The sequence below is a fragment of the Cebus imitator genome, unplaced genomic scaffold (assembly GCF_001604975.1).
Source record: "Cebus imitator isolate Cc_AM_T3 unplaced genomic scaffold, Cebus_imitator-1.0 Scaffold339, whole genome shotgun sequence".
NCBI classification, from domain to species: Eukaryota; Metazoa; Chordata; class Mammalia; order Primates; family Cebidae; genus Cebus; species Cebus imitator.
The window spans coordinates 337,606-354,382 of record NW_016107654.1 but is presented as its reverse complement, the minus strand read 5'-3'; the positions used below and the strand labels follow the sequence as shown (position 1 = coordinate 354,382).

The following is a 16,777-nucleotide window of genomic DNA, read 5'->3' as shown; positions in this document are numbered from 1 at the left end:
GTAGAGACGGGGTTTCACCATGTTGACCAGGATGGTCTCGATCTCTTGACCTCATGATCCACCTGCCTCGGCCTCCCAAAGTGCTAGAATTACAGGCTTGAGCCACCGTGCCCGGCCAAGGATTTTTACTTATGTGTTCATGAAGGCTGTTGGTCTGTGGTTTTTTGTTTTTGGTACTGTCTTTGTCTTGTTTTGATATAAGGGTAATGCAAGCTCCATAAAGTGAATTGGGAAATGTTCTTCCTCTTCTATTTTCTTTCTTTCTTTTTTTTTTTTGAGACCAGACTCTCACTGTGTCACCAGGCTGGAGTGCAGTGGCACAATCTCAGTTCACTGCAACCTCCGCCTCCCGGGTTCAAGTGATTCTCCTGCCTCACTCAGCCTCCAGAGTAGCTGGGACTATAGGTGCGTGCCACCATGCCTGCCTCATTTTTATATTTTTGGTGGAGACAGGGTTTCACCATGTTGGCCAGGATGGTCTCGGTCTCTTGAGCTTGTGATCTATCCCCCACGGCCTCCCAAAGTGTTGGGATTACAGGCATGAGCCACTGCGCCCAGCCCCTCTTCTGTTTTCTAAAAGCCATGTGTACAGATGGAGTTAGCTCTTTAAATGTTTGTTGTTAGAAATCTGCAGTGAATCCAATTGGCCCTGGAGATTTCCTTTTTGGGAGCTTTCAATTTCCCTACCAGTTATATGGATATTCAAATTACCCTTTTGGTATTGAGTAAGTTGTGTCAGTTTGCGTCTTTTAAGGACGTGGTCCATTTAGTCCACACAGTTGAATTTATGTGTGTAGAGGTGTTCATAGTGCTCTCTCATTAGCCTTTTGATGTCTGTAGGGTTTGCACTATCTCTCGCTTCGTTTCTTACATCGGTAATTTTTGTCTTCTCTTTTCTTGGGTGTGTGTGGTTTTTTCTTTTGGTCAGTCTTGCTGGAAATTTGTCAGTTACATCAGTTTTTTCCAAAGAACCAGCTCTCTGGTTGGTTTTCTCTTTTTTCCTTATTATTTCGTTTAGTCCTGCCCTCATTTTATTACTTGTCATCCTGTTTGTTTTGAGTTTATTTTTCTCTTCATTTTCCCTGTTCCCGTGGCAACAGCTTAGACTAGTGATTGCAGTTTTTTTTTTTTTCCTGTAAATTTGCTTCTTAGGCCGGGCGTGGTGGCTCGTGCCTGTAATCCCAGCACTTTGGGAGGCCAAGGCGGGCGGATCACCTGAGGTCAGGAGTTCAAGATCAGCCTGGCCAACAAGGTGAAACTCCATCTCTACTAAAAATACAGAACTTCACCAGGCGTGGTGATGGGTGCCTGTAATCCCAGCTACTCAGGAGGCTGAGGTAGGAGAATCACTTGAACCTGGAAGGCAGAGGTTGCAATAAGCCAAGATTGCACCATTGCACTCCAGCCTGGGTGACAGATTCCGTCTCAAAAAACAAAAACTAAAACAAAAAATTTGCTTCTTAGCACTACTTTAGCTGTATACTACACATTTTAATATATTGTATTTTCGATTTAATTCAATGTATTTTTATTTTGTGCTTTTATCATTTTACCTTGTTATTATTATTTTATTTTTTTAGATGGAGTCTCACTCTATCACCCAGGCTGGAGTGCAGTGGCACAATCTTGGATCACCGCAACCTCTGCCTCCTGGGTTCAAGCAATTCTCCTGCCTCAGCCTCCCAAATAGCTGGGACTACAGGCGCCCGCCACCACGCCAGGCTAATTTATGTATTTTTAGTAGAGACGATATTTCACCATGTTGCCCAGGCTTGTCTCCAACTCCTGACCTCAGGTGATCTGCCCTCCTCGGCCTCACAAAATGCTGGGATTACAGGCGTGAGCCATAGTGCCTGGCCTCCATATGTTCAATTTAAATTTTGCTTTAGACTACCTTTTTGACCTATAAATTGTTTAGAATATGTTAATTAGTTTCTAAGTGTTTGGAGGTTTTCCAGCATCTTTTTATTATTCATTTCTAGTTGGATTACATTGTGGTCAGATAACACTCTGTGATTTCAGTAATTTTTTTTTTTTTGAGACAGAGTCTTGCTCTGTCGCCAGGCTGGAGTGCAGTGGCTCGATCCCAGCTCACTGCAACTTCTGTTTTCTGGTTTCAAGCAATTCTCCTGCCTCAGCCTCCCAAGTAGCTAGGACTACAGGCGTGCACCACCACGCCCAGCTAATTTTTGTATTTTTAAATAGAGACGGGGTTTCACCATGTTGGCCAGGATGGTCTTGATCTCTTGACCTCATGATCCATCTGCCTTGGCCTCCCAAAGTGCTGGGATTACAGGCCTGAGCCGCCGCGCCCAGCCTGATATTTTTTAATATATTTGTTAATTCTTTCCTCTGTCCCCTCTATTCTGTAACTGGCCCATCCACTTAGTTTTCATTTTGTTTATTGTATTTTTTAGTTGTAAAAATTTCATTTTATTCTTCTTTAATCTTCTCTTTCACTGATGATATTTTCTGGTGGTTTTTTTTTTTTTTTTTTTTTTTTTTTTNTTTTTTGAGACGGAGTTTCACTCATGTTACCCAGGCTGGAGTGCAATGGCGCGATCTCGGCTCACCGCAACCTCCGCCTCCTGGGTTCAGGCAATTCTCCTGCCTCAGCTTCCTGAGTAGCTGGGATTACAGGCACGCGCCACCAAGCCCAGCTAATGTTTCGTATTTTAGTAGAGACGGGGTTTCACCATGTTGACCAGGATGGCCTCGATCTCTTGTCCTCGTGATCCACCCGCCTCAGCCTCCCAAAGTACTGGGATTGGGGTGTGCTCTCTTAGCCTCAGTTTCCTTGTCTTACAAAGAACTGTGTAATGGTGTAACCCCTGAGGGTGTCATGAGGGTCCCTGGCATGTAGTAGATGGCTTACACGCTGTCATGTGTGTGCTTGGGGATGGGGTCCCCACATGCCATGCCCAGCTCTTATTCTACCCGGTCCTTGCTTTGGAGCAGGCTAGGTGGCTTCCACTTCTTGGCCTGTTGGAGCGGGGACTGGGTGGGGAGGCCGAGGGGGTGCTGTGGCATCTTTAGCCGAGGCCCACAGGCTGTCTGCATGGCAACTACAAGCAGGCTACTGGGTGAGAACCAGTGCCCTGAAAGTCAGTGACCAAGCAGATTCCAGGGACAGCGCCTCCCCTGCCAGCGTGGCTCCCGTGTAGACCCAGCCTAAGAATAGTGAGTGGTCCCCCTGGGCTGGGGCCTGACTGGCATCTGCCCCACCTGCCCTGGCCCAGGGACCCTGCACCTGCACAGGATCTCTAGTCTCCCCAGGCTCAGCGCCGACCCTCTGAGGGGCTGCAGCGGGTTGATGGGGCACGGGTAGGGCTCTGCCCTACAGGGGGCAGCAAGAAGCAAGGACAGGGGCACAGGAGCTGGCCAGGAGTGGCCAGCCAGATGCACGGGGACAGGGGAGCTTCAGTAGTTTTTTGAAGACAAATAACAGCTCTGAGTCCCCAGTCACCTATGACAGCTCTTGGCATTTTCAGAAATAGAGGCTGTGTGGGGTATGGCTGGGCTGAGCAGTGTGGAGGTGGCTAACCAGGCCTGGCTGGGATGTGCCCCAGAAGCTCCTCACTGACGGCTGTGGAAAGGCAGGGTGCCCTCCTGGCCCATGCGGAGGGTGCATGGCTGGAACCTAGAGTCTGGGGGTTGTGGGGTGAGTTCTGGGTTAGGGTTAGGGTTGGGGGCCCAGATGAAGCCTGCAGCAGTGTGGTTCCAGTCTTTCTTCCCTCTGTGGGGCTCGGAGCACTCCCTGACCTTGGGTGTCAGAGTGAGGGCGGGACTTCACGTGTGACTGCTGGCATGTCTATGCCATGGGTCTGTGCCATGTCTCTCTGTGTCTGTGCCGTGTGTCCCCGTGTCTATGTGTCTGTGTCCCTGTGTCTGTGTGTGTGTCTGTGTGTCCCTCTGTCTTTGTGTCCCCGTGTCTGTCTGTGCCATGTGTCCCTGTGTCTGTATGTCCCTGTGTCTGTATCTGTTCGTCCCTGTGTCTGTGTCTGTGCCGTGTGTCTATGCCATGTCTGTGCCATATGTCTGTGTGTCTGTGCCATGTGTCCGTGTCTGTGTGTCCCTGTGTCTGTGTGTCTGTGTCCTGTGTCCGTGTGTCTGTGCCCTGTGTCTTTGTGTCCCTGTATCCATGTCTGTGCCGTGTCTGTGTCCTGTGTGTCCCTGTGTCTGTGTCTGTGCCCTGTGTCTTTGTGTCCGTGTCCTGTGTCTGTGTCCCTGTGTCCGTGTCTGTGCTGTGTGTCTGTGTCTGTGCCCTGTGTGTCCCTGTGTCTGTGTCTGTGCCTGTGTGTCTTTGTGTCCGTGTTCTGTGTGCTGTGTGTCTGTGTGTCCCTGTGTCCATGTCTGCAACTTCCACCTCCTGGATTCAAGTGATTCTCCTGCTTCAGCCTCCTTAGTAGCTGGGATTACAGGCACATGCCACCATGCCCAGCTGATTTTTGTATTTTTAGTAGAGACAGGGTTTCGCCATGTTGCCCAGGCTGGTCTTGAACTCCTGACCTCAGGAGTGGAGAAATGCTGGGATTATAGACATGAGCCACTGTGCCTGGCCTATCGCAGTTTACTGGGGAAATCTTCATCCTGTGCTTCTACCCTCTGACAGTATGTCCCGTAAACAGTGAACTTCGGTGGGTTTAGATGTTCACAGAGTTCTACAGCCATACCACAATCTAAGTTTAGAACATGTCCGTCATCCCAGCAGAAGCCCCGCCCCCATCCGCTGTCTTTCCCCTCCCTCCCTTTGCAGCCCCAGCAGCTGTGTCTTCTCCCGCCATGTGGATTGTCGGTCCTGGGCTTTCCTGTGAGTGAGTCACTTCGTCCATGTCCTTGTGTCTGGCTTCCTTCACTTAGTGCTGTGTGAGCCTCTTTCACGTTGTACCAGTTCATCTTCGTCTGCTAGCATGATGTCGCGGCTAGCATGATGTCGTTTGGCTTTCTAATAACACTGTGATTAATGTCTTTGTAACTGAAGCTTCTTGATTTTGCATTATTTTGATGGCACAGATTTTCAGAGTGGATTGGGTACAAGTGTTTAAACAATTTCACGGCTCCTCACACATCTGCCAAGTTGTTTTCCAAATGGAATATATCATTGGTATTCACCAGCCTGTGTACATCAGAGGGGTGCTTTGTGTTCTCTTTTCTCCTTTCAGACACAGTCTGGATCTGTCGCTCAGGCTGGAGTGCGGTGATGTGATCTTGGCTCACTGCACCCTCAACCTCCAGGGTTTAAGCAGTTCTTCTGCCTCAGCCTCCCAAGTAGCTGGGATGACAGGTGCCCGCCATCACACCTGGCTAAGTTTTTGTATTTTTGGTAGAGATGGGGTTTCACCATGTTGGCAAGGCTAGTGTTGAACTCCTGACCTCAAGTGATCCACCCTCCTCGGCCTCCTAAAGTGCTGGGGTTACAGGCGTGAGCCACCGCGCCCGGTCTAAATCATAAGTTTTAATGTCAGCTTTGTCACCACTGGCGCTTGCCAAAGCTCTTGTTAATTTATTCAGTATAAACCTGTACATTGTTGCTGTTTTACTTGTTTGTTTCCATTACTGATGAGCATGAGCATGTTCACACATTACTAAACAGTGTTTACTTTTGTGAGTTATCTCTGGAATTCTTTGCCATTTTATTTTGGAAATTTCCCCACTAACGTTTATTGAGTGCACACTGCCTACTAGGTACTGTGCCAGGCCTGGAGCTAAGAAGGAAAACACTGGTTCCTCCTGGAGAAGGGGAAAGTGGGGGTGGAGTGAGAGGTCCCTCTGGCTCTGAGCCCCTCCCCATCACCCCTCCTCTCCAAGGAAGCTGTTGCCTCCTTGCTTTTCAGTAGGATTTTTCTAGATCCTAAGGCTTCCGGACATAGAAAGCACCCAATGCTTGTATTGGTATTTAATGCTTGTTAAGTTCACAAGTGTGTACTGTAATTTCCTTTTTTCTATTGTTGTTAATATAACATATTTAATTTAAACACCTCAAAGTTATATAATTTAGTATTTGTTTAAATGTCAGCAGAGGATAAATATTTTTCCTCTCTGTATATAAAACGTATTGATTTTCTTATTTTATGACACACACTGCCACCATCTCGAGATATTCACTGTTAATATTTTGAGCGATTTCCTTCCTTCCAAGCTTTTTCTGTGTGTAGGTTTTTAGTTACACAATTGCTATCACACTCCAGGGTTACTGCGGGCACCCTGCTTCCGTCGTGGGCTGGCCACGTTGTGCGGCAGTGCAGGCTCGTACAAGATGCAGGACGAGGGCCCCCACAGTGCTCGCTGCACACGGAGGTCTGACGTCCCAGCAACCCCCACCGCCAAGTGTCCTGAAGAGACGGTTCTGCCTTGTGGGCAGGACTGTTGCATTCTTCCTGTCAAGCATGTAGGCTATTTCCTGTTTTGCTCTTGTTGATAAATCAAAACACATACATACATCTTTGTACGTCTCTGATTATTTCCTTGGAACAAATGCCTAAAAGTTGTGTAACTTTTGTTTCCTCTGTAAATTATACTATTAAAAAACTCTTGGCCAGGCGTGGTGGCTCACGCCTGTAATCCCAGCACTTTGGGAGGCGGAGGCGGGTGGATCGCCTGATGTCAGGAGTTCGCAACTAGCCTGACCAACATAGTGAATTCCTGTCTCTTCTAAAAAAACAAACAAACATATATATATATATATATGTATGTGAAACTTCCCCACCCCAAAATCAAAACTGAATGTAGTGTCAGTATATATATGAAGNCTAAAAATACAAAAAATTAGCTGGGTGTGGTGGCAGGCACCTGTAATCCCAGCTACTCGGGGAGCTGAGGCAGGAGAGTCACTTGAACCCGGAAGCGGAGTTTGTGGTGAGCGGAGATTGCGCCATTGCACTCCAGCCCGGGCAACAAGAGTGAGACTGTCTCAAAAACAAAAAACTCTTCACCTTCACATCATTTGGACATGCCTCATTTTGACTCATGTGCGTTGCTGGTCTCTCTCTCGGCACCTGTGGTCCCGTTGTGCAGCTCAGAGGAGTGTTTTAATGTCTCATGAAGCCAGTCCTGTGCTCCTTGCTTTTTTCTTTTTTGAGCCCTTCTTTAATGTTTTGCCTACTTAGTTTTCCAGGTAGATTTTGAGATCACTTTGTTGTAGTCCCAAGAACTCCTGTTGGGATTTTGTTTCATTTATCAGGGTATCTAAATTGGTTTCAGGAGAATCAAGTTTAGAAATAAATATATATTCTGTCTGTCCATCCAGGAATAGTGTGTGTCTTAAAATTTATTCAGCCCTCCCTTTTTTTGTAAATAGATTTTGTAGTTTCTTTATGAAAGTCACCTGCACTGTTAAAGCCATTCCTGAGTGGTTCGTATTGATTGGTGGCATTTCAATTGAGGCGTTTATTTCGTTGCATTTCCTGGCTGTCCCTGTCTGGTGTCACTGCTGGTTTCTGGGGTTTGTCCATCTGTCAGGCTGCTGGTTCTGGGTGCCAGTGCACACCCCTTCTGGATAGAGCTGGGCAGCGCTTTGTTTGCTGATGGGCTTGGAGCGAAGTTTTGGTTGTGATTACAGTATCTGGAGGTTGCTTTGCCTGCTTTTTTTTTCTTTCTCTTATTGGTTTGATCTCATCGTCCTGCACTTTGGAGCTTTGTGCTGCTTTCTGTCTTTTGGAAGTTGGGAGGGGCCACAAACCAGAAGGAAGCTTTTCAAGTGGATGCTCTGGACCGTTGGGGCTCACAACTTGGATGAGCATTGGAATCACCCATAGGGCCTGTAAAACCCAGAGTGCTGGGCCCTACCCTCCGATTTCTGAGTTCTTTCTGGGAAATAATTTGCATTTCTTTTTTTTTAATATGTATTTTTACTATTTCTCCTTTTTTTTTTTTTTTCTTGAAAGACAGGATCTTGTTCTGTTGTTGTGTTGCCCAGACTGGAGCACAGTGTTGTGATCATGGCTCACTGCAGCCTCAGCCTCCTGGGCTCAAGCCATCCTCCACCTTAGCCTTCTGAGGGTGGAACTACAGGTGTGCGCCACCATGCCTCATTAATTAAAAAATTCTGTTTGTAGAGATGGGTCTCACTATGTTGCCCAGGCTAATCTTGAACTCCTGGGCTCAGGCGATTCTCCCACTTCTGCCTCCCAAAGGGCTGGAATTACAGGTGTGAGCCACTGCACTTGCCACCCCTCACCCCTCAAGAATTTGCTGATGATCTCCCAGGTGATGCTGAGACTGCTGGTCCTAGGCCAACACTTCAGGAACCTCTCTTTTTAACCAAGTTTCTGGGAGTTTTATCATTGTCTGCCAGCGATGATCATTTTATCTATTCCTTTCCTTATTTCCTATTCATGTTTATTATGTTGACGAGAACTCTTAAAACAATAAATAATGAGAATTATGGTGGTACTTCTTATTTTGTTATCTGGCTTTAAGAAAATCTTCATGATAAATGTGGTTTGTTAGGACTCTTAGGAATGGATTTTGTGCATAGAAAATATTTTTCAGAAACTCCTTTCTAAAGGTCAACATTCAATTTTTAGTTAGAAATCGAAAACCACTGGGTTTTTAAAAGCTTTTAGGGACCAGGCGCAGTGGCTCACGCCTGTAATTGCAACACTCTGGGAGGCTGAGGCAGGCGGATCACAAGGTCAGGTGGATTGAAACCAGCCTGGCCAGCATGGTGAGATGCTGTCTCTACTAAAAATACAAAAATTAGCCAGGCATTGTGGTGCACGCCTGCAGTCCCAGCTGCTTGGGAGGCTGAGGCAGGAGAATCGCTTGAACCCAGGAGGCAGAGGTTGTGGTGAGCCGAGATTGCACCACTGCAGTCCAGCCTGGCCAACTGAGTGAGATTCCATCTCAAAAAAAAAAAAGATGCTTTTAGATTCAACTTAGGAAACATTGTATTTGTATATTTGGCAATTTTTAACATTCATTTTCAAGAAGATTCTAAGTAATGTTTTATCCTATTTTATAAACTTAATGTTAGACATTTAAATTTTTGTTTATATAAATTTATTGTAACTAGACCTTCCTAAGTACTTAAGTATTATGTATTGAATAAATTAAAGTTTAAATATGGTGAATCATACATTTGCTTAAATGGTTCAATACTTTCTATAAACTTACTAGATTTTCAACTTAAAATCACAAATCTCAATTATTCCATTGCATATTTTAAATTAGAATCATAGGGCCAATATGATGCTAAATACAGCTTTATATGGTCTGATAAATTTTTCATCATAACTCAAAAATATTAATTCAGAAAATCTGATTTTTCACAAACACTGCTACGTTTAATTCTCAGCCTTCCTGGGATTAAGCATGCTTTCGCTGAAGACACTGTCACCTCCTAACAAGTGAACGGAGGTTCCCTTCCCTTGTCCTCTCTGGGTTGCCTCATCACATTTGCTGGCTGGAGTGTAGACCAGATTTCCTTCCTGAAAAATGCTGGTGGACTATGGCAAGGGCCTCTCAACTCAAATACTGGAGGCCTCAGAGCCCCAGTAGGCTGCAGTTAGGTTGTAATTTACTCCAGAGGGCTGCTTACACCATTTGAGTGGATTTTGAGTTTTTATGGCTCTAAAGATTATAGATATGTCCAGCCTGGGTCTAAGCACCTTTGAATTCTTTGTTAAAAAGAAGAGTTGTTTTCCTGTCCCAGAGGATCATAGCAGTCTTCTGTGTTAAAATGCATTTCTGTCTTTCATGTCTTTGCTTGCCAGCATGACTTCTAAGGCCACTTTGCTGACATTTCAGCATTTGCCAGAGAGTGTCCTGGTGCCTTGTAGACAGAAAAGCTGTAAGGTGAAGGGAGAGATAAGCTTTTCCTCCTATGTAATTTGTCTTTCTTGGGAATGGAATTGGAGCTTCTCAGGAGCTGTTCACTGTCTGGGTCACCTGTGTTTCCAGTCTCAGTCTTGCTGACTGCACGCCTGCGTGTTGTCTTATTTAACATACGTGTTCTGCCTCATACTTGTGTCTTGTCTCATTTAACATATGTGCTCCTCTGCATGCCGGTGTGTTGTCTTACTTATCATGCTCCCCTGGTCTGCATTTCCCTGTACGTTGGCAGTTAGCTTGGGAGATTTTTAGAGAAATAAAATATTACAGATGTGGTCGAAGTCTTCTGAATACACTCCCCCAGTAGATTCTCTTCTCTTTCTCTTTTTCTCCCTGTGGTTGCAGCTGTCCTGATTTCTGTTTATCCTGCTGGTGCACATGGGTGTGTGGGCATCCCACCTTTCACTGTGTGTATGTCCATAAATTGTGTAGAGTATGAGTGTATCTGTGTATTTGCACACAGATATATCATTATTTCACAGCTAGCCTTTTCCCCTCAACATAGTTTTAAACATTTTTCCGATGTTGAGGTATAAAGCTGTGAAATAGCCTGCCACCATGTCTGGCTAATTTTTATATTTTTAGTAGAGATGGGGTTTGCCCGTTTGGCCAGGCTGGTTTCGAACTCCTGACCTCAGGTGATCTGCCCACTTTGGCCTCCTAAAGTGCTGGAATTACAGGCGTGAGCCACTGTACCCAGCCAATATTAGCTGTCTTAATGGGTATGAAGTGATATTTCATTGTGGTTTTGATTTTCACTTCCCTAATGATTAATCATGTTGAGCATCTTTTCATGTGTCTATTGGCCATTTGTATATCTTCTTTGGAAGAATGTTCATTCAAGTCCTTTGCCCATTTTACAGATGGGTTGTTTTTGTTGTTGTTGAGTTGTAATTTATATTTTCTGTATATTAGTCCCTTATTAGACACATGACTTGCAGATATTTCCCCCACGCTGCAGGCCGCCGTTTCACATTTTGACAGCACCCTCTGATGCAGTGGTCCCCAACCTTTTTGGCACCAGGGGCTGGTTTCCTGGAAGACAATTTTTCCACAGACCAGAGGTCAGGGGGATGGTTTTGGGATGATTCGGGTGCGTTAATACATTTGTCGTGCACTTTATTTCTCTAATTGTTACGTTGTGATATATAATGAAATAATTATACGACTCACCATAATACAGAATCACTGGGAACCCCGAGATTGTTGTCCTGCAACTAGATGGCCCCACCTGGGGGTGATGGGTCAGTGACAGATCATCAGGCATTAGGTTCTCATAACGAGAATGCAACCTGGATCCCTTGCATGTGCAGTTCACAATAGGGTTCATGCTTCTGTGAGAATCTAATACCACCGCTGATCTGACAGGAGGCAGAGCTCAGGCAGTAATGCTTGCTTGCCTGCTGCCACCTCCTGCTGAGTGGCCTGATTCCTAACAGGCCACAAAGCAGTACTGGTCTGTGGCCTGGGGGTTGGGGACTCCTGCTGTATGCACAAAACTTTTTACTTTTGATGAAATTCCATTTATCTATTTTTTCTTTCATGGCCTGTGCTCTTGGTGTCATATCTGAGAAATTATTGCCAAATCCAACGTTATGAACATTTTCCCCTATGTTTCTTCTAAGAGTTTTCTAGTCTTAGCTCTTACATTTAGACCTTTATCCATTCGAACTTACTTTTTGTATATGGTGTAAGGTAAGTTCCAACTTTATTCTTCTACTTGGTTGTTGAAAAAACTATTCTTGGCCGGGCGCGGTGGCTCACGCCTGTAATCCCAGCACTTTGGGAGGCCGAGGCGGGTGGATCACGAGGTCAAGAGATCGAGACCATCCTGGTCAACATGGTGAAACCCCATCTCTACTAAAAATACAAAAAATCAGCTGGGCATGGTGGTGCGTGCCTGTAATCCCAGCTACTCAGGAGGCTGAGGCAGGAGAATTGCCTGAACCCAGGAGGCGGAGGTTGCGGTGAGCCGAGATCGCCCCATTGCACTCCAGCCTGGGTAACAAGAGTGAAACTCCGTCTCAAAAAAAAAACAAAACTATTCTTTCTCCATTTAATGGTGTTGGTACCTTTGTTGAAAATCAGTTGACATATATGTGAGGATTTATTTCTGTGTTATTATTCTATTCCGTTGATCTAGCTAGTTTTAAATTTTCTACCTTTTCTACATGTTTTTGTTTAATAGTTTTCTGTTTTTTTCTGGACAAATTTCCTCTTTCAATAGTTGATCCTGTTGAATGTCTTCCTTAGCATTAGGTTTCCTCAGATAACTTGGCATTTTGGTTTGAATAGAAAGGTTTTCTGTGGCCCTTTTGTTTGTTTGTTTTTTCTTGTACATTTATCTTATTTTTGACCCTCAGCTCTGTCTCACATTTTGTCTGTCACTGCCATGTGTTTGGAGCAGGTGGTCACAAAGCCTTCTTTACCAAGAATCCTGGATGCACTTCAGAGGCAGAGCCAGTAGGATCGTTGGGTCACTGGATGTGGTGTATGAGAGAAGGAGCGGAGTCAGGGATGAATCTTCAGGTTTGGTTTAAACAATAGGTGATTGTGCAATCCACCGAGGGGAACGAAGGGGCAGAGCAGGACTCGAAGGAAGAATCCAGAGTTTCTTAGTCACTGTGATATGGCAACTCTGAACTTAAGAAAAAAGGTACATGTTTTATATTTGTGTCAAAGTAAAAAAAGAATTATTTAGTTGTATAATGTTTGATATGCTTCTTAAAATACCCGCATGGAACTGTTAAAAAGGCAGCTGTATATATGAGCCTGGAGCTCCAGGTCTGGGTTAAAGATACACATTTGGGAGTCCCACGCATTGTGATCTTCAAAGCTATTGGGTAGAGCCTATATGGAATGAGCCCTGGGGCACCCACATTGTGAATGGCTGAGAAAAGAAACTAAGAAGGAGGCCCCAGGGAGTTGGAGGAAAACTGGAGAGAGTTGACTTAAGAGACCACACCCTTTAAAGGAGACTTGGCCATTAGAATTGGCAAGAGGAAGTCTTGATGTAGCATTTCCGCAGAGCGGAAATGGGTGAGAACCTGGTTGGAGAAAGCTGATGGGAGACCGAGAGGTAAGGAAGTGGAGAGACCAAGGATGGATGCCAAGTGAGTTCTGATGGGAAGGGAACAGAGAAAAGCTCTGTGGTAGAAGGCAGATATGGGATCTTTAGTTTTGGTCTTAAGATGAGATGTACCAGGGTATGTTTTTATGCTAATTGGACTGACCACAGTGGCTTCCTCATTCTGCCTTCCTAGTATCCCACGTCCCCATCTTCCTGAGATAAGGGAAAGACTAGTGGTATATGGGGGTCAGTTGGGGAGTCGCTCAGCCTCCGTCCTCCTGCTGTCACTCACCACTGGCTCTCAGGAGGCAGCTTGAAGTGCAGCTGGGGTTGGTTTGGGGATATGGGTCAGGCTTACAGTCAACTGGAGGACACATTTGCTGCCATGCCAAGGGCCAAGTGTCTGTTCAGAGATAGTGCCTTTGAACTGGAGGTTTTGTCATGGAAGTGATTGTGAACATTCCTGTGAGGGCTTCTGGATTCAGTTCCTGCCTCCTGTCACCTGGCAAGCCTCTCTGCACTGGCCCTGTGGTTGGACAGTGGGGGAACACAGGAAAGAAGGTATCACTGCCCTTGGGAGACATGACCCCGGTGGTGGGAGGAGTGTGTTCTCTTCTAGACTCAATGTGGAAACCTTTACTTCCCTTCTTCTCTTTGTTCCTGCCAGGATCCTTGCCACGGCTGGAACTGACTTTGACCTGCGAACACTGAGGGCTGTGCGTGTGCTGAGGCCCCTGAAGCTGGTGTCTGGGATTCCAAGTGAGTCCAGCTAAGACAGGCAGGCCCAAGCCTACTCTTCTACCCTCACCACAGACACGGCCATGGGCACAGTTTGGCTTTGTTGACTCTGAGCTTGCTACTTTTGGCCCCAGGGAACCAGGCAGGAGGAAGGGAGAACAGGCCTTTTTTGGCCTGCCCCATGCTCCATGGAAGCCCACAGGGTGATGCTAGATGGAAGCTTTGTTCCTCCTCACATACTCTGTCACATTTCATCACTTTGCTTCTTTTTCTGAGGTTAAAGAATGGATGAGAGGTCGACCAAGGTGGTGGGGAAGGGTGCCTGAGAAAATGTGCAAAGGCTGCAAAGGGCCACTGTCTCTTGGCTCAGTCATGGCAGGACCACTGGGGACTGAGGCCAGCCTAAGACATGCTTCTGAAATGGGCTGCCCACGGAGCCAGCCATGACAGGATGGCCAGGGTGACCTCGTCAGCCAGGGGCCACCTGGACCCCTGTTCCTCCAGCCCAGTGGAAGTTTGGCTTTAGGTTTACCTAAGGGCCTGAGTGGACATGGAACTAGTGCTTTGTCCTCCTGAGGCCACTGAGGGAAGACGAGTGATTGGCTGCCTGTTCTGCCCCGAGACCCTGCCGGGCAAGGGTTCTGGCCCATACCCAAGTGCTGGGGCCAGGCTGGAAGGGGAGAGGTCAAGGATTACAGGCTCCTCTGCCCAGTTCCTCACATGCCCTGTGGCCAGTGGCAGAACACTCCCGGGGCAGGTCTTTTTGCCGCACTTTCTCCCAAGGAGTTGGGTCTGTTAGGAATACCTGCACTTCCTTCTCAGGATCCCCTCCTCCTCCCTCCCAGGGTCCCCCTGGCTCTTAGCTCCCGGCATTCTCTGCTGTTCCTTCCCAGAATTCCCGGTTCTTTCCTCTCAGGATGTCCTTGGATTCAGCTCTTCCTTCTCAGCATTTCATTCTCTTTCCTCTTAGGATTCTCTGTTCTTGCCCCACCCTGAGCCCCGCTCACCACCCCTGACTTCATATCCTGACACCTCCGCATCCCACCCCTCTGCCTGCTTTGAGACACTGCTGTTGGCCTCTCTCTAGGACCTTATGCTTTGTCCCTAGGACCCTCAGCTCTGCCCCGCCGAGCACTGCTCTGTGCCCTGGGGGCTTCAGCTCTGTTCTCTGACCTTGCAAGCACTCACTGCCCCAAGACTGTCAGTGCTGCCCCTGCTAGGTTCCTGCTGTTCTGTCCGTGCCCCCCACCCCCTGACTCCCTGCCCTTCCCTGCCCACGTTGCTTCCTGACCTTCCCTGTTCTGGCCCCAGGTTTGCAGGTGGTGCTCAAGTCCATCATGAAGGCCATGGTTCCACTCCTGCAGATTGGGCTGCTTCTCTTCTTTGCCATCCTCATGTTTGCCATCATTGGCCTGGAGTTCTACATGGGCAAGTTCCACAAGGCCTGTTTCCCCAACAGCACAGGTGAGACCAGGCAGCACCCTCCAGCCCAGGCGAGTGCCACAGATGTGTTCATCCAGGAGATGGGCACTGTTCTAGGTGCCAGAGGGGCCTTCTCGGTGCCAGACACATGAGGAGGAGCTGACATCCCAGTGGGGGACATAGACAATAGCAGATAACCACAAGTAAATAAACAAACACATAAATGTAATGATTATCGATGGCAGTAACTTTTGGGAAGAAAACGAAAAGGTATTTGAAATACAGTACTTTGGGGACTGCCTTAGAGGGGCTGGGAGGCCGCTCTGCCAGGGTGACCATCAAGCAGCATCAGAATGCAGTGAGATGGCAGCTGTGTGGCCACCTGGGCAGACCTTCAGTGACCAGGAGTCGTAGGTGCAAAAGCCTATAGTGCGGAGCAGCGAGAACAAGAGGAGTCATGTGGGTTTCATGGCCCTGTCTTATTCTGAGAGAAACGGGAAGACAGTGGAGCACTTTCAGTGAGGTGTGGCATCTTCTGATCATTTGGGCTACTCTTGGGAGGCAAAGGCAGAAACAGGGTTGAATAGAAGATCTCAATCCAGCAGAGGTGATGGTGGCTGGGGCCAGGGTGTTATGGTAGAGGTGGTTAAAATGAGCCAGATTCTGGGCGTATTTGTAGGGAAAGCCCACAGGATTTTCTGAGTCTGCAGGTAGGGGTGAAAGAAAGGGAAGAGTTAAGGATGACACTAAGGTTTGTTGCTTGAACTACAAACTTATTAAAGGAGGAAACTCAGCCAGCAGTGGCTCACACCTGTAGTCCCAGCACTTTTAGAAAAAGCTTTTCCTAACATTTAGATCATTCGTGATTAAAAAAAAAACTTTTATCAAACTGCAAATGAAAGAGAATTTTCTTAAATTCCCACAGATTTCCTGCAAACACCGTACCTTACTATAAGCCTTGAGAGCATTCCCTCCAACGTTAAGAACAAAGCAAGGGGCGCCCAGCTGCTGCTAGTCCATGTAGCATTTGTAGTCATGGCCAGTGTCATGAGACAAGAAAAAGTTAAAGAAAAAGAACTGGAAAGGAGGAGATACAATGGCCATTATTCCCAGTCTTCTTTACAGGCATTGATCAAGATATTTGGAGGGGGAGGGATAAACTTAGGTAGTCAGCTTTGCCTTCTAACCCTGGGAGCACCCTTGCTTTCCATCTGAGCAACTCCTCGAAATTTCTCCTGTGTCGATAGTTATTTTCATGTGTTGTTATACCTTTTTTTTTTGATATGGAGTCTCACTCTTGCCCAGGCTGGAGTCCAGTGGCATGATCTCGACTCACTGCAACCTCCAACTCCTGGGTTCAAGCAGTTCTCCTGCCTCAGCCTCCCGTGTAACTGGGACTACAGGCACACTGCCATGCCAGCTAATTTTTTGTATTTTAGTAGAGACCAGGCTTCACTGCGTTGCCCAGGCTGGTCTCGAACTCCTGAGCTCAGGCAATCTGCCCAGCTCGGCTTCCCAAAATGCTGGGATTACAGGCGTGATTCACCATGCCCGGCCTACATTTTAAAAAAATCTTTTTTTCTGCCCTTCATTGAGATTTTTGAGAGTGAAGGGGTACACATGCTGCTTGCTATCTTGTTTGAGATTAGCAGTGGTTTTTTGGTCTTTCTCTAACCCCTCTTTCTGTAGTTCCTGGCTGCCTGCCAGGTTTCAGGG

The 16,777-nt window shown here is 46.8% G+C and overlaps 1 protein-coding gene across 19 annotated transcripts in view; it reads left to right on the top strand.

Moving 5' to 3' along the window:
* CACNA1B (calcium voltage-gated channel subunit alpha1 B) overlaps positions 1-16,777 on the top strand; it is a 235,782-nt gene that overhangs the window by 15,632 nt on the left and 203,373 nt on the right. For all 19 annotated transcript variants that reach the window (XR_005196468.1, XR_005196467.1, XM_037730270.1 and 16 more), the window contains exons 4-5: positions 13,569-13,660; positions 14,951-15,103. Coding sequence is in view for 17 of the 19 variants with exons in the window: in XM_037730270.1 (XP_037586198.1) it covers positions 13,569-13,660; positions 14,951-15,103 (245 nt within the window). In the remaining 2 variants the exon portion in view is untranslated. The remainder of the gene's footprint in view (positions 1-13,568; positions 13,661-14,950; positions 15,104-16,777) is intronic.